The sequence below is a fragment of the Triplophysa dalaica genome, chromosome 11 (genome assembly GCF_015846415.1).
Source record: "Triplophysa dalaica isolate WHDGS20190420 chromosome 11, ASM1584641v1, whole genome shotgun sequence".
Classification (NCBI taxonomy): Eukaryota; Metazoa; Chordata; class Actinopteri; order Cypriniformes; family Nemacheilidae; genus Triplophysa; species Triplophysa dalaica.
The window spans coordinates 11,490,439-11,516,372 of NC_079552.1; the positions used below are offsets into that span (position 1 = coordinate 11,490,439).

The following is a 25,934-nucleotide window of genomic DNA, read 5'->3' on the forward strand; positions in this document are numbered from 1 at the left end:
CTATGCTATAAAATTAAAAAACAAATCAATAAAATCATTAAAATTGAATAAAATAATTAGTATTTTAATGTATAGCTACATCGTGAGATGAAGATTTTCGGTAAGTTAGTTTAATTTATTGTGCATCATCAAAACTATTTTAGAACCTTGAATAGATTGAAATATTGCATACTTAATATTAAGAGGAAAGGTGGAGATTGTGGAAATTTTGAAAATATGTATATTTTATTTTATTACATCCTAAACACCATTATCACATAACTGAAAACACAATGTTGTCAGATGGACAGTCGACACAAAATAAGTAATGAAGTGAATAAATGTCATTCTTTAAAAAAATACCATGAAAAATGCTTTGGTAATGTGGCAAACAATTATTGCGTGGATGCTTAAAACTCACTGACACATTTTAAGTGGCAGGTGTATACGCAATATTAACATTTTATCAACACAGAACCTTGTTTAAAATAACCCATCAGAAGTGACCTTTGTATTTGCCTCGTAACAATTTAGTCAAAGCATATGCCAGACTATAATCAACTATCTAAGTCGACGTGACTTTTTTAAGACAAACCAAACCATAATAATCTTGTCAAGTATCACAACACAGCAGAAAGTGCTTGCTTTGCACGCACGCATATTCGTCACGTGAACTCCGGTAACCAATCCATTTCCTCTTTCCCTGCTCTCCTCTAGGGTCATTCGAGTTAGAGAAGCGATGGCGGAGGATCACCGAACAAAGTTTTGCTGCTGTGAAGATGTCACTGGATAAACTCGCTAGGAAAGAGCACATTTCGTGAAAACTTTTGAAATGTTGGCGGTTGATTTATACGCGCGCATGACCGGAAGCGCTTTCCGCCGTGCTCGAGCGACGTGTCCCTGGGGACGACAGACTTTTGGGAGCCGCTGCGCTGATATTTTGTGAACTTCGGAGAGACTGGAGTCGGACGAGCTAACGCGCTAGCACGGCTCTTTAGCCTGTACTATTAAACTCAGACAAACTGGTTTTTTATACCACAGAGATACGTTAATGATTTAACTTTAAAGTTTCTTAAATGTTAAATGCTTAAGTAGTGAAATAGTTGTTGGACGTTGATTCGTTCGCATGGGATGAGCAGGTACTTTGCACCTGTTGCCCGGTGGGGTAACGTAACTAAACTTGTTTTTCTTTCGTAGCATAGTTTCTTTCTTGAAACAAAAGAAAACTTAAACTTGTTTTTGAGCCTGAATGTAGTTTACCATCAGAAGTCAACGGGAAAATTCGCATGTTTATAAAATACTGCGGCTAATGCTGATGTCCCAGCTTCACAGACACTTCGCACTTCCAGATTGGATAATTCAGCTGGTTTAACGTTACGTGGAAACAAGGGAATGCGTCTCATAATTTCCCTTAAGCCGGATTTAACATGAGCCACTGCGTGAATGAAGCGTTTTTTTGATGTAAAGTGGAATTTGTGAGGAACTCCGATCAGAAACTTTTCGTTGTGTGCACATCCGAGAGGAATACAAGGACTGCCGGTGTTTTTACTCTGGTCAAGGCACCCTATGGTGTGCCTGCAGGCACCGAGACATGGATGTTCCCCAGCCCGTTTTCCCAAACGGTGAGGGGCGACTGAGCCTCGAAGACCATGTCTGGACCGAGTCCACTAACTCTGGATCATGGGCTCATTCGGCTCCCGTGTGTTCCCGCTCGCTTTGGACCGCCGTGTTTGACTATGAGGCCAGCGGGGAGGACGAGCTCAGCCTTCGGCGAGGAGATGTGGTGGAGGTCCTGTCTAAGGATGCCACCATCTCGGGAGACGAAGGGTGGTGGACTGGAAAAATTAACCATCGCGTGGGCATCTTCCCATGTGATTATGTTACTTACCAACCAGCCATTTACAGGCTTCCTGCGGGTGGCGCGGTAGGGGCTCAAGAGACTGACCCGTTGACCCCGGTTCAGATACCTTTTTCTGAACTCATTATAGAAGAAATAATAGGCGTTGGAGGCTTTGGCAAAGTTTACAGGGGGACTTGGAATAGCCAGGAGGTTGCAGTGAAGGCAGCTCGACAGGACCCCGATGAAGACATTAAAGCTACTGCAGACAGTGTTAAGCAAGAAGCCAAACTTTTCTCCATGTTGCAACATCTTAATATCATGAAACTGGAAGGGGTGTGTTTGGAGGAGCCGAACCTGTGCTTGGTTATGGAATACGCCCGAGGAGGGACTCTGAACCGAGCCTTGACCGGCAGAAAGATCCCTCCTCACATCCTTGTGAACTGGGCCGTTCAGATCGCCCGAGGAATGCACTATCTGCACGAGGAGGCTGTAGTTCCCATAATTCATCGCGATCTGAAGTCCAGCAACAGTAAGACATGTCACGCATTCTTCAGTCATTAATAGGCTCCTTATCTATACCAAGAATTGCAGGTATTTGTTCTGCTGTAGAAGTCACACAGAGGTATTTCCTTTCACAATTAACAGGTCAATCATTAATTCTCAACCTTATCATCAGCGCACCAATCTTTCCCATAAGCATGTGTTTGGGTACGGCATGAAACTATGTGATATTTTAGGTATTCTTTGAAAACACTGCGTCAGATCGTGTGCAACTTTTGCTTTTGATTTGAGTTATGTATTCTTTCAAGCATGATTTTAGTATTACGTTTAGTTTTGTTTCCAAATGTGTTGGATGGGAATAGAAACTGGAACGTGAGTTTAGTATTATTCTTCTAGCTAAAAGCAATATGATTCTCAAAGGAAGCCACTAGCTAGTGAAATCTAACCTTAGAAGAAAAGCTATAAAATTGATGGATGCTCGGAGATTGAATGGAGCCTTTGTAGTTGATGTTAAAGACACTGGATCCCTCCAGGTTTTACTGGCAGCGGGAGCGTTCCCCATCCCAGAATCCAACTTAGATTGTGAGGCTTCGAATTTAAAATACCTACAAATACCAATTCTCTATAGACTGATTCAGCAGCAACAACAACAAGCAAATGTTATGTGGCCCTAACTTAACTTCCGGTAGTCCTCTGCCGAGAATCAATAACGGTTCAGTAGTTTTATTTACAATGTTTATACAAAAGATATATAAATGGAATATATATATTTTTAACCAAACACAGACTGGAGGGTAACTTCGGGGAAGGCTTTTGTATCCGATGAATTCGTCTATAAATAAAAATGTTTTTAACTAACCAACACGACCAGACGTTTTTACATAAAGCAACTTGCAAAGTAGGGGAAAGCAATAAAGCAATTTGTGCAACACAAAAAGCGTAAAATGGTGTTATACCCTTACCCTGATTCTTGTATTTATAAACGATTGGGCCAAAATGCTAAACCTCTAAAATAAGAAAATGGTTTAGAGATTTAGGTTAGCATCTTTCTTCAAACCCCAATTATCCCTAACAAAAGAGTAGGCCACTTAAAAACAGCACCTGCACTTCAACAGTCATGTGCTTCAGTAGAGTTTTTTAAGTCGGGAGTTGTGTAAAAAAACAAGTGAAAATCTCTGACTCTCAAGCATTACAGAGGAACGTTAGGAATGATGACTGTTCAGTTTCTCAGTGAGTGTGACTCTTAACCGGTTGTGAAGTTAAGAGGTTAAAGTTTGAACAGCTGACATCCTACTTGAGAAACTACTTCTCACTATACCTCAGTTTTAAACTAGGTCTGCAGAAGATCTTCTGGTCTACTCTGTTTATGTGTCTTTTATGTAGACACTAAACTCATCTTGGGAATTTTTTGATCACCGTAATCAGAATTTTTTGTATGAAAAACATTTATATTATTTTGTCTTGTATGTTCTTTTTAGGCCTGTTTCCCAGACAGAAGTTAGATTATTATGCCTTCCTTGAATTAGGACATTTAAGTACTTTTTTTCAAACATACAGTACAAAAAAAACATTACTTATGTGCATTTTGAGACAAAACAATGGCACTGATGTGTTTTAAGATTTGGCAGTGCACACCCTTTTCATTTTAGACCGTTCTTAGCTTTATTTTAATCTAGGTCTTAAAGGGATAGTTCACCCAAAAATGAAAATTGTCATGAATTACTCTCTAGTTGCTCCAAACCTGTATACATTTATTGGTTTGGATGAACACAGAGAAAGATATACTTGTAACCAAACAGTTCTTGGACCCCATTGGCCATAGCAGGAAAAATGACAATGGTAGTCAAAAGTTCCCCAGAACAGTTTGCTGTCCTACATTCTTTAAAAAAAATTGTTCTCTTGAAACGAAAACAAGATATTTTCAAGTAATTATTTCTACTAAATTGGGACCAATAGTTTTTTTGGGCCCTCCATATGCCACCCAACGTTTAGACACAAACTTTAGCGTTTTTTTCATAATGTAAACATGTATTGTGTAAGACAGTGCCATAGCTCTAGGGGATGCTGCATGAATGTGATGTTGTAGTGTCATAGATGAAGTTGGGAAAGACCCCTTACGTGCCTCCGGTGTGCCACAAATTGGTTTATCTGATACTCAAAAGAAATCTTTCCGACGTGTCATTGAATAAAAGGTAAAAGTAACTTTTAAAAGAATACTTAAACCTTTCCAAAGAATACTTCTAGACTTCACACTTTTTCTGAAAAATGTCTTTATAAAGATAAGTTGAAGACATACTACTTGGGATGAAACATTATTATCACTATCGTGTTATTGAAATGGCTATATTGTCCCAATATTATCGTGGTCACATGACTGTATAAAACGATAGGTCTTCCTGGCCTAACATAGAGAACGTTAGAAAAAAATAATAGATGTTACCTTTTAGGGGTGGGTGAAAAAATAGATTCGCATATGAATCGCGATTCAGTCCTCTTGCGATTCTTGTTGATTTACAGATAAAGAAAAGATGTTCTAGTTAATATAACAATTCTTGATGTTGTCGGAACAAAAAAGGCGGAATTAATTTCCAAGAGTGGTGTGGCACCCGGACAGTTGACCCACTGCACATCTTAAGCTCAGCAACAGCGATGGCAGGGGTAAAAGGAATACACCCCGTCCCATTTTTAGCGAGTGCAAGTTTTTGGAAATACTAAGATTTTATCAACTCTATGGTAAGGAGCAGCTTGACCAGAAGTATTCAATAAGCAAGCTTTGTAAAGCGAAGTATTTTGAGAAACTAAACGTTATGACTCATCGAAAGCCATCCATTCTATCAAAATGGTATAAAATCTAAACATACTGTATATCACATCGAATTTGGAGGAAGAATCCTTATTAATAATTGAAAAATCTTGAATCGATTTTTACTTGAATCGTGACTCCAAGAATCGATATGAATCGAATGTTGTCGTACCAAAAGATTCCTACCCCTATTACCTTTGGCGAGGACCATCTGGTGCAGTTATTTATTTTACAAAAGGGATTTTTAGGTCATTTGACCCATCTCATACTACAACTCCTATCTCCTAACAGTTATCATTATAGGAAAAAAGGAAAGTGCTAATGGCACGTTTCAAAGTCATCATTCGGCTTTCATAAAATTGCAATCGTACCGTGGACGTTATACCGAGGTATTATCGTCCAGTGAGATTTGGATATAGTTGCATCCCATACAAGTTTTCATATTTAACATGTTGGATGAATATGTTGAATGTCTTTCTGCAATCACATTTGAATTATTACCGCTACACAGAGATTATCTTTATTCACTGCTGATTTTATGACTGGGATATAAAAGTTGAAAAAAGATAGCAGTCCTCTGTCCACAGTAGAAGTAGATGTGGCACCCAACCCCCGTGCAGCACGGCATATATACTGTTAACTCAGTTTGTTCATCACTCCACATGACTGTGACAAACAACACTGAAAGCTTGCTGACCTTAATTGAAAAACTAACGTGTGTTTGCTCAGGGCCGCACTCGGGACACCACCCATCATGAGCCAGACCTTTTCTCCTGTTCATGAGGGGGACTCCGTGCCCATTCAAGTTGGGGCTCATTGTGTAGCAGGTTAAAGGTGGAGAGTACATTTTTAGGGAGGCACAAACAGAAAAGTCAAATACTGCTCTTTTAAAAAAGGTTTTCATCGGACATGAAATCAAACTTGATTTGCTTTGTACCCACTCCTTGCTGTCTGATCAATGGTTATCTTTAAGATGTAGCAAATAGTGAGAGAAATGATGTTTTTGTGGCCTAATCTTTTAATACCTCACTCAATGGAATGTCACTAACGAGGGGGTAAAAGCTTAACATAAGTGTGCACAATGGAATGGTCAAGCACTGGTTGCTAGGTGACCGGCAGCCCGAGAATGTCCCGACTCCTGGGCTGAAAGGCTTATTTTCATTATTTTTAATCTCCTCAATGGCTGTTACTTTCTTTCCAAGACAGGGAGCTTCCCCTGATTGGGGGTATAGAATATTGCAGAACTGTAGCCAGCGCTCCCAGTGAAACTTGGCCGTGCACCACACTTCAGAACTCTATTTAATTTCGCAATTCCGGGCACATGAAATGAAACGTTAAGGAATCTCAAGCATGCGTGCTCTCCAGAATACACACACGAGTGACAGCGTAGGGAACAATAGCCTTGTTGGGGGGATAGAGGGACTGTGTTGAACACAGTACAGGCAACGGTTATTGTCTCATTATCTAAAGGTGATTTTCTGCCCCATAAAATGGCCACCATAGAAATCTGAGCTAAGCAGAGTGGTGGTAAAGCAGCGCAAAATAGTGTTGAGATTTAGCATTATCGAATTATTGTGTGCGAAAGCAAAGCTAACTTGGTTTAGCAGGGTTTACAGAAATAGTCCAAAATCTGTTTTGTGTTTATGGTTTTGGTTATCTTTGTGTTGGTTGTTGGCTTTTATTCTATTCTTTTATTTTGTACATGCCAACAATGTATGGTAGCTATTTAGAGGCCATTTACACAACGCTGTATTTAATTGAAAACAGAAAACTTTTTATGCGTTTTGGCTAGGGATGAACCGATATGTAATTTTTGGCGGATAACCAATATTTTGATAGGTAAACCAAACCCTAACCCTGAAAATCATGTGTGTTCTTAACAGACACAAGTCTCAAGACCGAAAGCATTTAGACGGCAATCAGCTTTAAACAATATGCTTTGTTTCTATAATTTTCACATTCATAAATATCTACATACTACATCAACAATGTTTTCCTAATAGCAGTAAGTGAATATTGGCCGAAACTTTAATATCGTTATTATACCTTTATGGCCGATCATTTATTGTGCATCCCTAGTTTTGGCTGTTATTTTACAAAACAATGGCATTTTGGGTTACAAAACACAAACTTTTGAAAATTGCGCTGTTTCTCAGTGTAAACTACAAGATGGAACTTTCTGAAAACGATGTCATCACTGCATGGATATGTATAGTAGGGATGAGACATGAATTTCTAATAGTTTATTTAATTATATAATTTCTAGTGGTGGGCATAGATTAATTTTTTAATCTAGATTAATTCCAAGATTAATCTAGATAAATCTGGATTAAAATAGCTCATTTGAATTCTGCCGAAGGCATTCAGAATATGTGTGCTACCCAAATAATGACTAAAAGTAAGTCTTTGAGAACGGGTTTCTCAAGCCAGGTGGCGCATTAGACCAGGGGCTCATCTCCTGTTTCCAAAATGCATCACAAACTGCTTGAGAAAGCTGTTCTACTATGATAATTGGTGATGAAAATTAAATTATGTTCAATAAGATGAACTTGTGTTTACTTCCGCATTAGCTAAGGGATGATTTGCGTTTAGGTGGTACTTGAGACTGGAAGAGCTCCTACAGTACATTTACATTTAGTCATTTAGCAGACGCTTTTATCCAAAGCGACTTACAAAGAGTGAGGGAGCAACAAGCGATATGTCATACAGGAGCCATATAACATTAGATCTCAATACAAAGTTACTGGTTTCAACTAAAGCTAGACAACTACCTGTTGAGAGAAAGTGTTTTTTTTAAACCAATTCCGCATTGCACAAGGTGCAAACAACCTTAGTCTTGTCGATGTTTCTATTTGGAAGCTTCTTAAAAATTAATATTCCCTGAAGCAAACCCGGCGGCTTCATAGCTGCATCCATGTTAGCACGTCACGTTTGATGTGGTAATTTCACAGTAACGTTATGTTGTGTTCAGACCAAACGCGAATGGCGTGTCAAGCGCGAGTGATTTATATGTTAATGCAAACAGCCGATAGACCTACTTGCTGCGCGAATCGCGCGAATGAAGCCCTGGTTATGAGATGATGATGAGGCGGCTTCTGCTTCCGCGAATGACGCGAATCATGCGAGTTGAAAAATCTCGTTCTCGCCCCGTACAGTGCAGTTAAGCTGGTATACATCTGCGCTAAAATATCAATGTGAAAGTCATCATAGCTTGCGTAGTATAGACCCAGCTCCCAACCCAACTTTGAGAATAGATTAACGGCGACATTTTTTTCATCGCGCGATAAGAGTCTCACTGCGTTAACGGCGTCCCACCACTAATAATTTCGAATAGTGTGTGCGATCTTAAAAAACTCGCTGTTTTTTCACTAGTAATGCGTTCATATAACCAAAGGGTGGCGCTGCCAATAACGACGCACCTAAAACCTAAAGGCGGTCAATCAAGAGACAGTAGAGGGAAACATTTTCCCACAAGAATTGGTAACGAAGTTACGCACACTTTAGACCCGCGTGGCATAACGGAAACTGTAAATTGAAATGACAAAAATGAGTTCTGTGTGGGGGTCCTTTAATAAAATGAATGAGAATAAAATGCAGTGCAAACTCTGCAATGCAAAGCTGGCTTATCATGGATCAACAACTACGATGCATAGTCATTTGAGGGCGAAGCACCCAGCAGATCCATCCTCAGGTCAGCAATTACTTGCTAGTTTTATGGTCAGACCAACCAATTTGGATTCCAGACGGGCGGAGCAAATAACGGCTCTAACTAGCAAGATGATCGCTAAGTATATGCTTCCGATCGGCTTTATCGAAGGAGAGGGTTTTAAAAATCTTATGGTGTTTGTACAGCCCGAGTTTACTGTTCGTCCAGAAAAACGATCACTGCCAGACTGGAGAAACTTTTTCATGACAATAGAAATAGAAGCCTTATGAGCTGTTAATTTATGAAATCACTCCGAACTTTTAATAAATGCTGTCATTCGGTTAATATGTTTTAACGCGTTTTAAGTCTGGTCTAAAATCTTTATGGCTTTAATATATTTTCTTTGATCAATCACACACAAATTTTTAGTTGGTATAAATGAATGCTCATATTTTACAAGGAAATGTCCGAGCACTATGAGCGGTTGATTCTGATCGACGTACTGTTAATAAGTGCCATCATTCGGTTGATAATATATTAATGTTTCAGTACGTTATTTTAATGTATTGCTTGATGTAAGATTGCCTATTTCATAATACACAAAGCAGTGTGCAGTCATACGGATTTGAAGCGTAAATGTTCTCTCTCTCTCTCCGTTTGTGTGTGTATAATACTTTAAATGCGTCCATGTAGGGGAGGGGTGCGAATTTCGAATAATTTTCGAATAGTTCTAATCGATCTTTGAATATTATTTTTGCTTTAAATGCCCATCCCTAATGTATAGATCTTTTTATTCATGTTTACAAAAAAAAATGAGACCATTCTAAAGAAACAAACCCCAAAGAAACAAAATTCATTCTACTTCTGAACGTGTGAAAATGTTACAGTAAATGTCTTGTAACTGATACATAATCTGGGAGTGTAGGCAAGGTCAGTCGCCTCTAGTGTAAACTTGATAATTATTGTACAGAGCAATCATGGAAACATGGTTTCATGATTAAACTGCTTAGTTGGCGGTTCAGGCAGTGATGATAAAGGTCAGTACAGTTAAGGTTAGATTAAAGCGTAACTGCTGAGGGCCTCCCTTATAATGACATGGATAGGGTAAGGTTTGCTGATGGATATGTCAAGGACAGAACTGATGGGAAATACTACTACTCCTGACCTCGGGATGTTTCTAACTTCAAAGCATGTTGGCCTATATTCTCTTGTTATTTGTCATTTGGTACGAGACTGTATTGTTAACTAGAGTGAATTGTATATCACTCTTGAGTTCTTCATATAGACCCGTGTCCTTGAAGATTCAACTTCATGATAAAAGAGTGGAAATATAATAGGCCTCTACATTCCTGTATTCTTGTTATTCATTGACAAAAATGCTCAAAGGCTCGATCTCAAGCATAGAGAACATTCCCATCATACCTTTAAATGGCTCATCAGAACAGACCCGTCACCCCATAGTTCTCTTTTTTTAATTCGGCGTGAGGAACTTTAGATTTTGCATTTTGATTTTAAGTGTCAGTCATATTTCATTTGCGACAGCTTAAATGTAAAAGAAAGTGTTGAACGTTTATTTTTTTTCTCCTCAGTTTTATTACTTGAAAAAATCGAAAATGATGACATCTGTCGGAAGACCCTGAAGATAACTGACTTCGGCCTGGCTCGGGAGTGGCACAAAACAACCAAGATGAGTGCAGCTGGCACTTATTCCTGGATGGCTCCTGAGGTCATTAAATCCTCCCTGTTTTCCAAAGGCAGTGATGTCTGGAGGTAATGTGTTATTTTTTAAGTTAATTGCAATGTTTTCCACGTAAAGCCTTTACTGTTGAAACAAGTTGGTTATTTGGGGTTAGACACCTTGTACTGAAATTGTGTGACCTGCCCTCTGTAGGTGGCATTTTATGATATCAGAGGTACACTGTTATTATGTCTATAATTATTTTGCCTCATTGGATGCCTCATTTCTTTAAAATTTATTTACTTTATGTATTCTTGATAAATGGAATCCAGTAATGCATTGTGAATTCAACTTCAGTGCCTTGTGTTCAGTTTATTATGATAAATTATTATCTATTTAAAATACCATGAGTACATTTAAATAGCAGTATATTAAATCTGTTTTGTTTTATGTTCACACAAACGATGACTACAAACTATGTCTCATACCAATTATCGCACACATTTCTTCATGCATGCCACCATAAAACTACTTTCACCATGGCATGACTCTTGACAGTTCACTTTTTTTACTAACTATTCTTGTTTTTTTAGTGAGGTGACAATTTTGTGAGAAATTACTTACACAAGTGAGAATATAGTAAAAAATCAGTTTTGTCATGATTTAAAAACTTCCCTTTGAGGAAAGAACTGGGTTATATGCACATGCTTTCATAATGGGAACAAGTAAAGAGACAAAGTTCCAATACGGTTCCAATGTTGCAATTTTAGGAATTTTTATACATCCCTTATCTGTTTTGTCTTTATCAAGTTATGGTGTCCTGCTTTGGGAATTATTGACTGGAGAGGTTCCTTACCGTGGCATCGATGGTCTGGCTGTTGCTTATGGTGTGGCTGTCAACAAATTAACCCTTCCCATTCCATCTACCTGTCCCGAACCTTTTGCCAAGCTCATGGAGGGTAGATATATTTGTTTTATCTCACTTTGTAATGTACATTATTATTCGTGGCAAGTTTTTGATTGAATAATTATACTCCGAGTCAAGTACAGGCTGTACAGCAATAAAAAAACACTTGCTTGCTTTAATAGTCACCTGTAGCAGTTCCAACAGTGCTCTGATTTGTTTCCGTAGATTGCTGGGAGCAGGACCCCCATATCCGTCCATCTTTTTCTGCCATCTTGGAGCAGCTGACTGCCATAGAGGAAGCTGTGATGGCCACCATGCCACAGGACTCTTTCCACTCGATGCAGGAGGACTGGAGAGTGGAGATTCAGGAGATGTTTGATGAGCTACGCACGAAGGAAAATGTCAGTACCATTCATTTCATGTTGGCTTGGATATTCCATTAATATAAAGTTTGATGTCTGATCGCCTGTTATTGATGGTTTCACATTGAATTAGTTTAAATTCTCCACATTTTCCCAATTTTTGTTCCAAATAGAGCATTTTTTGTCATGAGGCAGTGATCATTTTTGGTAGCTTGGTTAAATACAGATAAAAAACAAGGTCTGGGGTGTTCGTTTTGAGTGAATATGTGGTAACAAATGCCAAGTAGCAACATTAACTGAAAAGCTACTGGGTTCAGGGATTCACTTGTTGACTTTAGCCCATGATCACATTGGGTCTCTCCAAGGGGACTGTACTTGAATAGTGTTCAGGGTTTTTTCTAGATTTATTTGATCATTGAATGTGATTTATGAGCAATGTAGAAAACTGCGCTTGTGATGACTGCAGGAAAGAGCAAACAGAGAGTCTGTGCACTCTCTCTATCTCTTAACTAAGGTGTGTTTTTGTTCGACTTCATTCTGTGTTGCGCACAATGTTCGGCATATGACGTGAAGTACTGCGGGAGCTGACTGCTCCTTATTCATTCAAAACGCTCTGGTGTGAGTTTGATAGATGCCGAACTCTGTGCAGCGCAGAATGTAGTCAAACATGGGTGTCTCTCTCCCTCGTACATTCTAATCAAAAGCAACTGACACTATGACAAAAGGTCAGAACACTATGTTTCACACGGGGCATTCTGTGAATATTTTACCTGAACTGTGCCCAAAAACAGATTTCCTTTTTCGCTGAAAAGGGTTCCGCTCATCGACTTACATCAACAAACAAAACAAATCCTATTCAACAATGAAGTATTTTCCATGTTAAATTCTATCTTTTGCACTGTCCTAACACTTTTGAGTAACACACAGAGTGTTTGCTAGTGTTCGATTCGTGAGCCAATGATTCATTAGAACCGATTCATTTTAATGACAGTTGAAACAACTTGTATGTCAAACACTGAACTGACGAGACTCAGTGTCGGAGTCCATCAAACCAATTACTCAAAACGCATCTGAACGTTAATGTGCTAAGGCCATGTTACTTAAAATAATGATTGGAAATAGTATACTTTTTAATGCCCTAAGAGGGCAAGAAAGGAGGATATAGTGAGAGTGACAGGTGATTTCTTTGATGTATAGTTTTATACCCATTATATAAATTTAAAATGTTTCTTTGCATTTATTTTGGATTTATTATCCATATTCGACTCAGTTCAAGAGTAGGGCAGCTGTTTGGATGACTGTGTTCATCCCCCACCACCAAAGATTAATTTTGACCCAGGAAAAAACCCTGGTGTTGTAGTAGAATATGTCTGAGTATTGATAAGAAAGTCTGAGTTTGAATATGAATGTTTGTACCTGCTGTTATCAGATATGGTCCAGTTTTAAACTCTGTTGCTTTATTTGGTTGGACAGATCCTCTTTACAAGCACCTTATTAGCAATGAAATGTCCACAAGTGTTCAATAAAGTTAATATGATAAGCGGCTTCTGGTCTTAACTGCTTGTTATGTTGAAAAAGCATTTGTCATTGCTTTTCCAAGAAGGCATTTTCCTGCAAGTAACCTAAAACTCCAATCTTATACATCCAATCTTGAAACTATGGCTTTATAAAAAATAATAATCTTTTATCATTGAATTGTCCAACTGCTTTTACTTAAACATCTTTTTTATGCAGTACAATAACTCATTTGTAAAACGATTTCTTCTTTTATTAATTTTCATTGTAATCCAAATCATCTGCCCAAGTGTGTTTCTTGGCATAGCGCCCCAAAGCCTCTTACAGAAGTTATTCACAAGAGATTAGACCAAACGGCTTTAATCCACAAGGACGGAAAAACTGTTTTGATTAATGCTTAACAATTCAGTCTAGGAGTTTTATACATGCGAGTTAGCAGAGCAGTTAAGTGTAGTTTTCTGCCTAAAATCACCTGCTTCAGCTGAAAGGTGCTGCTTTTGTGTGAACAACTCATTTGCGGTTTCATGTTATTGTGATGTTTGTGGTGCTTAAGGCTAAAACTGAGAACAAAAGGATGTTCTGAAAACAACCATTTAAAGAGGAGAGGAATCTGAGCTTTGTCCTCCAAGGCCAGAGGAAGTGAGACTGCAATTCATACCACTGATGTTGTTTATGCTCATGGACATAGAGAGATTTTTATTCACTCACATGACAACAATCCAATTGTGGTCTCATTGGCGTTGATTTCATAGAAACTTTATTTAGCACTATTTTAATACATATTGTATAAATGAATTCATCAAATGTGGCTGACCTCTAATGTCCTTCACACCACCAGGAGCTCCGTTCCCGTGAGGAAGAGCTAACGCGAGCCGCCCTCCAGCAGAAGTCTCACGAGGAGCTCCTGAAGAGAAGGGAACAGCAGCTGGCCGAGCGAGAAATCAACGTGCTTGAGCGAGAACTCAACATCCTCATTCTCCAGCTCAACAAAGATAAGCCCAATGTCAAGAAACGGAAGGGCAAGTTTAAGCGCAGTCGTCTCAAACTCAAAGACGGCAACCGCATCAGCTTACCTTCAGGTAAGAACCGCACAAGTCCGCATATCAGTATATGTACTATTTAGGGTTGGGCAGATAAATGATGCCATCGTCGATCACCGAGCCTGCATTGTGATTTCAACAAATGTTTCACTTTCGTTCATGTAGACATCGTCCAGGCCAATAAGATAGACATCGCCCAACCCTAGTACTCATAAGTTATGTCTATGGAACATTCTATTCATCTTATTTGTGTGCAACAGATTTTCAGCATAAGATTACAGTTCAGGCCTCTCCCACTATGGATAAGAGGAGAAGCCTCAACAGCACTAACTCAAGTCCCCCTAGCAGCCCTACGTTGATACCCCGCCTCCGAGCCATCCAATGTAAGTGCCCCCTCTCTAAAACATGTATACAGCATCTGTGTTTGCATCATCATACTTTTTTTTGAGGATGTTGCCGTTAAATAATTTGGTTACAGTTTGGTTCAAAGTTGTATTCTGTTGAGTTTTATTTTAAAAGCAAGTGCCATTCTTCAGATATTCACTTCCACATTTGTAAATATGGAGAATACTTATAATACCATATTTAAGAATTTTCAAATGAATAAAAAATATGACTGAGAAGTTTGTTATTTATCAGATCGCAGTATTGCCCCAAAATCTCCAAATGTTTGCTAGTTTCAAAGTGATAATAAACCCTGAAAAAAGAAACTCGCACCGTGTAATCGATCCATTTATGAGCAGTTTTCCAGGACTTGTGGGATTCAGCAAACATGGCACCCAGGTCATTGCCAATGTTTGGTGAATCCTGTGTCTGTCGCACTTTTATAACATTTTTTTTCCCATCAGTGAGCCACCCAGGTGACACTGGCCGAAGGGACAGTATGTTTGTGTATCACCAGGATGTGGATATCACAAGCGAGTGTAAACCTCCTAGCGGGTTTAGGAAGAAAGGCAAGGGCACCATGGTCCTGTGGGATTTTCGGCGTGGTTCCTCGTTGCTGTGGCTTTGGCTTTAAAAATGTGATTGTTGTCTTGGGGAATTGGTTTTGTCATAACATACTGCTAATATGCTTATACAGTCTGGTAATGAAATGATTTTGCTTTGACTGCCCTTGGGAAGAAAGAACATTTAGCAGGTTGTGCCAAGCTTTGAATAGGTTTGCTTAGCCTGACCACCATATATTGGAGGTCATATACTGTTTTCGGGTCCAAACGCTAAATAAGATGCTATAGGCAAACAACAAAAATGGTAATAGACAGTCCTGGCCCCTCTATAAAAGTCGGAAAACTGCGATCGTAACCTCTAACTTCATTACGAAATCCCACACAGCCAGTCAGCAATTTATTTTTGATAATTTATTCAGATATTGAGCCTGGTGACTGTAGTTTTAACTTTGAGTTAATACATGTATCGCTTAAATATGCAATATGAGTAAACAGTGCTCATAAACAGCTGTTTAAGCTGTTCCCCCGCTTGAAGTGAACAGATGCTTGGACCCGAAAATGGTATTCCTCATGTCAACACTTAACAAACGAATTATCCTCTAAATCTTGACTGGTTGCTTCAGATAATTTGCTATTAAGGGACAGTTCACCATAAAATGAAAATTCTGTCATTTACTTGCCTTCAAGTGGTTCCAAACCTGTATAACTGTCTTTGTTCTATTGAAAACAAAGAAATACATATGGAAGAATGTAAGCAATTTTTAGTTCTGGGACATCAACTACCATAGTAGGAAAAATGAATGTACAGTACGGTATCATGTTTTTTATTCTATCGAAAGAGATATTTTAAAGAATTTAGGAAAGCAAACAGTTCTGGGAAACCTTGACTACCATTTCAATTTTGGCCTTGGAAAGGATGATTGTTCATCAGAACAAATTTTATAGACGTTTGGAAAACTTGAGGGGTGAGTAAATAATGACAGAATCTTAATTTTTTGAGTGTACTGTTCCTTTAAGTAACTTCCTCAGGTAAGGTATGAAATATCGATGATAATAATGCCTTCAGAAAGTGATTTTCATTTAAAATAATGTAACCATTCTTGCTGTTTATTCCGGGTGGTGGAGTCTGATTTAATTTTCCAGTTCCTGGAAAAGCTTTTGCTTCTGCTGTGTTGTGATTGACTAACAGATCGAAACTCACTCTCTGATTTAACAGATATAACCCACTATGCCTATTGTTTTAAATTCTTTTTCATTATCTTTAGTGACCCTGGATGAGAGCAACAGAACATGGGGCCGGAGCACCAATTACAAACCTGAGGAGTTTGAGGATGTTAAAAAAGGAATTAAGAAGAAAGGCCGCACATGGGGTCCAAGCTCTGTACAGACAAAAGAAAGGGGAAACGGTGCTGAAAGGTTGGAGAAAATAGTTTCCTGCACATCTTATACAAAAACAAATAAAACACTTTTTGTAGTATAAGCAAGATTTGTTCTTGACAATTTTTGCTTGAGGTTTTTTATGTTTGTAAAATTTGAGGGATAACTGTCATATTTGTCGGCAGAGTTCGACCTCTCTCTGACGGAAGCAGTCCGTGGTCTACTAGTCTCATGAAGAGCCAGAAATCTGTTCCATTGGCCGCCTTATTTGCTGAGCAGGGTATGTGATGATGGATGGTTGGTCTTCCTTGTAATGATGTTTCATCCTTCGTGCTTTATCTTCCTTTATCATTTAACAGAGAACAAGCTGTGCAAAATGCATTCAGTTTTAAAGTATATAAACAGGCTGCGTATTAAACTTCAATGCAACATCAGTCTAACGCTGGTTGCGAAACAGCCATGATCCTGAAACTGTAACAAAATCTTGTTTATGTAGCAGTGGGAAAGTTTAAAAACAGCAGCATAAAGAAATGTCTAAATGTGTTGTTGTTGTTTCTGGACTGATTTGCACAGTACAGCCAAATTATTGGAGAAAATCTCGAAAAAGATCTAAACTTTTCACCACCTAGTCAAAGCAAAAAAGAGAGCTGAAGTTCTGCACGGACAAGCTCCATCAAACATTTTCCTCAAAAAATATTAACATCTCATACACTTATTATTTTTTTTAACAGCAAACAGTAAAGATGAAGTGTGTTCTGCCGATGGATCTGACAACAAACCAAAGCAATTCAAGTTCCCCAACCAGGTGTATATTGATCTACCTCTGTGGAAAGATGAGCAGGGGGACAGCCAGGGACCAGGTGGTGGAGGTGAAGGTGAGAGTCAGGAAGACCCAACAACATCTACTAGTTCAACCAGCACTACACCACAGCACACCCCCACCAACAGCCTAAAGCGCGCTGCCACACGCCGGCGCACAGACTCTGTTCTCTATGGCTGTGCCTCCATCCTGGCATCTGTTGCCTTTGGCTTTGACCTACGGGAGGTCTGTAAGGCCGCTGCCAACGAGGAACAAGAACCACGTGAGGAGAAGAAAAAACGGGAAGGACTTTTTCAGCGTGCTACTCGCTTCCGACGTAGCACCAGTCCCCCTGGTGGTCGCTCACGGAAGGACGAGGTTGCAGCTGGGCCTGTGAACCTGCTCGCCATGTCATCGATTTCTGAGTGCAACTCCACCAAGTGCCTCCTGCAGTCAGATTTCGTGGGGACTGGATGCAGCCCCTTAAAAGAGTCTCCGCTCAGCAGTTTGCATACAAATGCGAATACCAGCACTAGTTTGGCAGTGGCGACCCCTGCGAAAAGTGACGCCCTTCCTTCAACAGATCATTCTTCCGGATCCAACTCTCGTCTTAGGAGAAAGAAGTCTAGCCCTGCGGTGTGTCAAACCAGTAAGTGTTTTTATAGTAAGGGGGTTGTATTGAAGTTCTATTGTATTATAGCATGGGTCTTCCACCGGGGGTCCGCTAATTACGGTTTAATTTTTGTAAGAAATGTAAAGCATGGATACAGAAATATAACAACCAATGTTCTCTTTAAGCTGCGGACGTGCGCAGACTTGTTGAAGCTCCCCCACATATTGCAATTTTAACCTGCGTGCAGACAAAAACATCTATTCAGGCAGCAGAAATGATAGAAGAAACATTACATCTAGGGCCGCTAGGGCCTAAATCAAATAAGTATCTTTTTCTAAACTTCCTGTCTAGAAAGAACGACACAGTGCATTCTTTGTCTCCCTTAAGATAAATTCAGAGTACATGTGAAAAGAGTTGCATCCAAACAAAGTGCATTCTCATGTATTACTGAACTTCTGTTCAATTTTGTTAAAGCTGTAAAGCGCTAATTTGATTGGCAAATGACACCCCACCGCTTCTGCATTGTAAACTCTAACAAAACTATCGGGGTCAGTCATCTCATTGACGCCTTAATAAAAACTAAGGGTCCAGGATAAGTAAATGTTTAACTGTCCATCTCACAGTAAAATGAAAATATTTGATACAGCAAATCCCTTTAAATATCAAACAATCTATATTAACAATAAAAATAATACACCGAAAATGATGTATGTGCAACAATAACGTGCATAACAGTGCTAATGTAATGTCTTACCATAATATTGCTGTGACAATAAGGGTTGTTTCTATTAAAATAGCTCGGTTTACACATTTAGTATAGGGGGTACCTCCTCCATCCATCTCTCATCTAAGGGGTTCTTGACCCGAAAAATGTTGCAGACCCCTGAATTATAGCATAAGTGTATCTGTCACTAGATGAAATAAGGAAAGATGTTGGCTGTCTCTATAAAAGGTTTCTTTCTGCTTCAGTTAATGGCAACGGTACCTCCCAAACCAGCCCAGCTGATTCATCCGCCATCACTTCCTCAAGAAAGAAGCCTGACAGAGAACCTGTTCAGGAGAAGCAAACCTCCAGCGAATCATTTTCCAGACCCCGACCCCTTTCCTTAAGAAGCAAGTCTCATTCCTGGGGTCTGCTCAAGAGTCGCAACAAGAGCTATTCTCTGGGGCACTGCTCTGGGGGCAAGAGTGCCCAAACCTTGGATGTTGTTTTCCCCTCAGACGTCAAAACGGGGTTCTCTTTGCTGGATGTTGACACAGAGGGTCAGAAACGAGACTGCACAGTTCCTCTCTGTCGAATCCAGAGCACTCCAGGAAGGCTTTCTGTCTTTGAGCTGGAGAAAGAGTTTTTATCTTAAAATAAGCTGCCTTCTGAACAAACCTTAACTTGTTTTTCCCTTTTTAAAGACATCATGGCCGTTGATCTATATTTGAGCCATTGCTGCTGGAGTTCATCTGTGGTACTTTTATTTATATTCTGTTTACTTTGATATGTAATTTAAGATAAAGTGACATATATGAAGTAAATGATCAACATTCCACTGGATTTACAGTTGAAGTGCTGGTTTGTAGTTTTTACACGAGGACATTTTACACTAAACAACATCTCTTCTGTTAGAAACGACTGAAACTGGGCCCACAGTGTTTATACTGTATAAATAAAAATAACAGATGTTGGAGTGATGAACAGTTAGTTATTTGGTAAAGTGTTGCACTATAGCAAATGCAACAGACCAAACTAACAAATCCATTCCTGAAAGAGGCAGTCATCAGCTTTGCAATAATGTTTTATGTTTGTTTGATTGATGAAGTCTTTGCAAACCCACTTCACAAGACATCCTCTAGGATGAAACGCATGCTTTAATTTAGATCTGGTGTTCTGTGGTATTTAACTTTTATGCCTTTTAATTCCCATCGGTTTAATGTAAGTATGCCTGCCACAAATTTACATGCCTGTAAAATCGGTAGGTTGGATAACTCATGACATGAGTCTAGTATTCCTGAGACACCATCTCTGAAGTTCTACTGCCAAAAAAATGAGTATGCACTGCACTACTGATGCTGTCTATCAATATTGAAATCATTCTAGTCTTTAAAAGTACATTTGACTTTGTGTCATACAGCATTCCACTATAAATACACTAACAGTTTAATTTAAGCACCAGAACCTTCCTTAAGTCTTACCACTAAAGTAGCTTTTGGTTTCTGAGTTTACACCGAAATGGGTTAGGAAAACATTACAATAGTATGTTTATCAACATAAATGATTCAATTGTGTCAAGTGATCATTTGTTTAATTGTTGCATGAAATATACTTTAACATGTACTGTATCTTATAACCTAATCTCAAAGGTATTCATACGTATTTTTAAAGATGGCTTATTCTAATTAATTTGTTCGTTGTGAAACGTACGAGTACTTGAAAAGAGCAATACTGAAGCTCCACCCCTTCACTGATGCGACAGCAAATCGTACTAAAACTTACAAAGGAGGTCTTACAAATTTGCCACTGCACAAAATATTTACTTTTTTCTGTGAGATTGTGTTGTATCTTAAAACTGCTACCGTAACAGACAAATTCTCTTTTAGTTGTAATCTTTATATTTTAACTGTATTCTCAACCATTACCCTTTGCGGTAGACTGAATAATTCTCTTGTTGGTTGTCTATTACGGAACGGAGAAGTAAAATATCCTCCTGAAGGATGAATTCGATTTTGTAGAACATATGGAGACTGTGATCTAAAACATGCTTAGTTATTTTGGAGTTGGGGATGACATGGATGAGTATTTTAACTCTATTTGTTGAATAGATGTGAGATGATTTCCCACACGCAGTATTGAAAAGCTTTTTCTAAGTATAATAGGCACTAGAATTGTGTGATTCTGAGTAAAAGTGCTTTTTGTTCAGAAAATGTCACAATGGTTTTTACACTGACCACCAGCCTCAGCATTCGTTTAAAAACCCTTTGTGTGGCAATGTTTTAAATGAAGAGCGAAATGTCATGCGAGGCACTGGATTTTTTATTATTTTGAATTATGTATTGATCTGTGTTGTTCATTATATGTATGCTGTTGTTAATATCTTAAGATATTGTAAAACACAGGACTGGACTAGTTTAGGTGTACAACTGCACATAGGAGTCAAATGAACAATGGACTCGAGACATTGTGGTGCCTCTTTTTTATGTCTTGCAATGATTTTTACTTTTAAGATGGAATAATACAATGCCTGTTTTGTAAATATCTTGTGTTGTTGTTTAAGCACAATCATTCCTACTCTTATGGGAGTATTGCAGCAATCCAACATTTTAATGCTCATTTCAACAGATTTTCAAAGGCATAAATGTCTTCAGTGTGGACATTTTTGAGTTGAAGTTGCCCACCATCTTGGGAACATCTTAGCTTCCCCAATGTTAAATCCACATAAAATGTTACATGTTACACATGCATTGCAGATAGTTTTGTTTAGTATCTGTGCGCTGAGCTTTGTTTTAATCCAGTGTTTACCCATGTGACCAATTTAATGTTAAGCTGTGTTGAGGTGGGCTGATGAAGGTTCACCAAACTGGTTATTTGCTCCAGGAGGGCTCAAAGAGAAAAGGGCTGAGCCCACAATCGTCTCATTTCTATCAAATTCTACTATTTTACTGTACACAAGTGACCAATAAATCCTTTATACAACATTTAGGCATTGGCTTTCATTCATCTGCGTCTTGTCTTTTTGTTTGCTTAACAGTGCTTATATTTAGTCATTAGCCATAAAGCTGAAGTGTGTAAGGTTATAATACATTCTGGTCAAGTTAAATATACAGATATACCCAAGCTATTTGAAAGAAGTTTAAATACTGACTCCCACTTTCCACATTGTTCTGCCCCACCAAGGTGTTCAAAATTCTGTCATTTACTCACCCTTAGATCGTTCCAAACCTGTATAAACGCATTTGTTCTAAACACAGAGGAAGATATTTGAAAGAATGTCAGGTACAGAGCAGATCTCATCCCTCGTTTACTGCCACAGTACGGAAAATTAATACTATAGGAGTCAATGGTGTACGAATTCTGCTTGGTTACTAACATTCTTATAAATACCTTCCATTGTGCTTATCAGAATAAAGATATTTATGCAAGGTTTGGAACAATCTGAGGGTGAGTATTTTTCTGAGGTGACTATCCCTTACAGGAAACCTTTTAAAAAACACACATTATTGTTGCAATTCCTTTTGGGCGGAAATGATTCTTACCGTAAAGTCACGAGAATTTCATATTTACAAAAACTTGTGGTTTTGAAATAGTTTTGTGTAAATCCCTTGTACATTCCCTTCAAATCATAGGTTTAAAGTAGTGACACGTGGACATGTTATCACATGCAAAATGTGTGAAATTCATGAAAGTTTTCTTGTAAGGGTGCCTGCTTCAGCTGTAACATAAGTTAGTAAAGGCCAAGCCTTGTAAATATGGTCTTGTAAATGTGTCCTTTGTGAGAATTTGCAGACATTCCACCATGTAGTATGCGCATGTGCATCATTTTCATGTTTAACAAAGGTCCAGAAACATCCGCAACCTGCAGGCAGACAAAAAAAGAAATGTTACAATCGCTATTATGATACCAGAAATACGTATGGAGGAGGGGAGTACAAAATTCTCAAAACCAATTCTCTTAGACCGGTAGACAACCCTCTAATTTTAGCCTGAGGAGGTTGTAACATAACAAAGGCGTCTCAAGGGTGCAATCTTTGTCTCAAATAACAACTTGCATGTCTCTTTTTGTCACCGTTTTGTCTACAAACTCTCAATGCCTGGAAGGTGACTTGGAAAAAGCACAAAGGCGGAAACCGGTCATGGACACCATCAGCTATCTCAAGTGTTTCCCAAACAATACCAAGTGTTACGTAAGGTTTACCTGAGGGAGACACCAAACCCTCAATTCGTGTTGATGCAGAGGCTGGGACCCCGTGCGCTTTTGCGGCTTGAGCGAACGATAATGGACACAGCCTGTAGGCAGTAGGTTGTTTTTGGACGCAGCCCAGGGATCTCGAGCTCTTTGGAGCAACTGTCTGTTTCGAGAACCTCCTACAGTACATGAGAAAGGTGGTTTTAGTGACTTTAGGCTGTAGCGGTTTATGAAAGAATTAGTATAGAGTATAGATATAATTAAAGTCATTTTAGGGTCTGGGGTCGAAAAAAATGTGGCAAAAAATGCAAACAATATAGACAATTTTGCTAAATGCTAACACTGGTCCGGTACAACTTTTGTTTTTAATTTTTATTTATTTCATATTTTTATTTTTTTAGATTTTACTTATATAATACAATCTTTAAGATATCCCTTTAACATTTTGATAAAGTTATACATTTTCAGTTTGTTGTATGTTGTTCAAACGTTTGTGTAGTGTTAAAAAAAACTGAAACAGGAAGTTATTCTGGACCAGCGTTGTTTATGTCTTCCGAAGTGGTCTATAATAAGGAAAACTAGTTTACAAACATTTTTCACTGTATAGTACGGCTCGGTACAGCTCACTTTTGGAGGGGTTTAGTATTAGTAGTTCACTGAAAATGTTCAAATTTGTACCTTTATGTAGTCACATTTACTCTGTCCATAATCAATTGCTCTTTTGTAATATTAGTACATTGCCACTATTGAAAAAGAAGGCTTACCTGTTCTACATCATTGTGCATTACATATATCCTGAAAGTCAGTTTCTGCAGTTTGGTCACTCGTAATCTAGAGCCCTTTGGTCCTCGGAATGGTGTCCTGGGAGGTCTGATCTGAACCATAATGGTCAGTCCTGTCACAGTTGCCTTTAAGTGGGGTGGGCTAATGCTGGCTGTGATTTAGAGAAAAATATTTGCCTTAAGTTTTCACACAAATATTATAACATGACGTGTTGTGGCTATCACAGTCTGTCATCTTAAGTAGCAGTGAAGAATGTTTTTTGAGGTTCCAATAAATATTAAAATGATTCTTGTACTTACTATCCCAGTGAGGGTGAAACCTGGGGCTGAGAACCCACGGTGAGTAGCTCTTAGCAGAGAGGGAACGGACCCTGGCGTAGTACCACTCTCTAGGATCTGATGTCTCTTGGCTCAGATCACATTGGAGCGATTGGATACCTTGGCAGTGTTTGGTATTTGTCCACTCCTTATCTCCATATCTGAAGTCAAGAGAAGCAACCACTATAAACAATTCTACATGAGGGTAAATTGTAAAGTGACAATAAAACATCTGTTTATTTCTAGATTGTGAAAAATATGGAAACATTTGGTTAGAAGCAATTAAGATAGATGGCAACAGTATTGAAAACGAAACGGTAGTCATGCGAAACGTCAAATTGTTTCCAAGCTTACACTTTATGCTGAACAAAATATTTCTTGTGTTTGACAGGATTATGTGGATGTTTCCAGTATAAAACATTTCTGTAATCCAAAGAACGAAAATCAACTTCAACAGGCGCCAGATCATCCTTCACAGAATGGCTACCTTAAAAACAGTACAATAAAACTTCAGAAAGATGATTCATTACTTAAATGCAGATTTAAAATTATATTTTCAGTATATTGGTATATTATGACTTTTCATAAATTTACCATTTTCAGAAAATTAACAACATAGTGTCACCACAGAATTGAAATGTAAATGCTAAAATTGAAAAGCTACTAAACTTACAGTTTGCCCAGCAGACAAGAGCAATCAATGAAAGCAAAGTTGCAGTTACAGATGACATGATAGCAGATGTAAGGCAGTGGAGTTCATTGGAGACCTTTATACCTTTACAAATTTCCCTTTTCTACCCATATATGGCCAGTCTTTACTACAAGGATATATGCTTTGCAGTCACATGTCAGAATTTCCAAAGCGAGCAAGATTGGACAAAGCACGTAAATGAGGAAATTGTGTTCTTAATATATTTTTAAAGTGATGCATATATAGAGAGAGAGAGTTCAAAATGTGAATATTCTTCATTAGATTACATTTAATCCATACATTAGATGCTGAAACATGCTTACCCAAATATATGGTTTGTTTTAATTTAGTGTTTTTAGTGTAATTCACACTGATGTCATATTCAGGGAAAATGTTGCACAACCAATCAGAGGCGTAGCAATTGCCGGGTGTTTAAAAAACATATTATTATGTTTGTGGCATTAGAAGAACTCAAAGTCTTGCATACAAGTGCAACTGCTTATCAGAGTGAATGCAAAAAACTGAAACATTCCTTACTGACAAAATAATGACCCAGCAGCTGATTGTGACATGTATGCTTGTGATGTCCCTTCGAAATATTAAGTGTGTTAAAATGAACGTGAAAATGACACAAATATTTATGCAAATACATTTACAAAAATGTTTTACAAATTGATTTATATAAATTGATTTATAAATTGATACCAAAAAATTATTAAGATTCAATATTGGTTTATTCGTTGTCCAAAAATGAATTTTTAATAAATACAATTATTTAGGAGTAATACAACTTTTGTAATCAGGTTATCATGGTATTCATTGAAAACAAATGGCAGTGTTTTTAAGGCTAATAATCCTGTATTCTTAGGTGCATTGCTTTTAGACTAGAGTACACTTCTTTGAAACAGTGACTTGTAAAATTGTGACAAGAAAAGAGTTTAAAAAAATGGATGCTAACCATTCCATAGCATCAACCATACATACTGTTCTGTAGGAGCATTTATTCATTTTTAATGTACTGTTTGATAACAGGAATTTATAAAAATATACATTTACCTTTACATTTATTCATTTGGCAGATGCTTTTATCCAAAGCGACTTACATTGCAGTTATCTATTCATTTATACTTAGGTATGTGCAATCCGCTGGGATCGAACCCACAAGTTAACGCAATGCTCTTACCACTGAGCTACAGGAAATATAATATACTGTCCTGTCACATGTATTTTGACTATACTTTTAA

The 25,934-nt window shown here is 38.3% G+C and overlaps 2 protein-coding genes across 3 annotated transcripts; one reads left to right on the forward strand and one right to left on the reverse strand.

Annotated features, from left to right (window-relative positions):
• The first annotated feature begins 698 nt into the window (after positions 1-698).
• Positions 699-21,691, forward strand: map3k21 (mitogen-activated protein kinase kinase kinase 21). 2 transcript variants are annotated; one of them, XM_056761529.1, is made up of 11 exons: positions 699-2,348; positions 10,359-10,539; positions 11,258-11,406; positions 11,580-11,755; positions 14,070-14,310; positions 14,532-14,654; positions 15,120-15,224; positions 16,484-16,634; positions 16,781-16,875; positions 17,327-18,043; positions 18,977-21,691. In XM_056761529.1, exons 1-11 carry the CDS (start codon positions 1,571-1,573, stop codon positions 19,363-19,365), a joined length of 3,105 nt encoding a protein of 1,034 aa, XP_056617507.1. In that variant the 5' UTR covers positions 699-1,570; the 3' UTR covers positions 19,366-21,691. The 2 variants fall into 2 exon arrangements, with proteins under 2 accessions (XP_056617507.1, XP_056617508.1); XM_056761530.1 differs by lacking the exon at positions 15,120-15,224.
• il22ra2 (interleukin 22 receptor, alpha 2) lies at positions 21,297-24,730 on the reverse strand. Its single transcript, XM_056761531.1, has 6 exons — positions 24,673-24,730; positions 24,354-24,486; positions 23,982-24,160; positions 23,664-23,833; positions 22,909-23,078; positions 21,297-22,569 (listed from the first exon to the last, which is right to left on the reverse strand). The coding sequence occupies exons 1-5, from the start codon at positions 24,728-24,730 to the stop codon at positions 22,929-22,931; spliced, it is 690 nt and encodes a 229-aa protein (XP_056617509.1). The 3' UTR covers positions 21,297-22,569; positions 22,909-22,928.
• Positions 24,731-25,934: the final 1,204 nt, after the last annotated feature.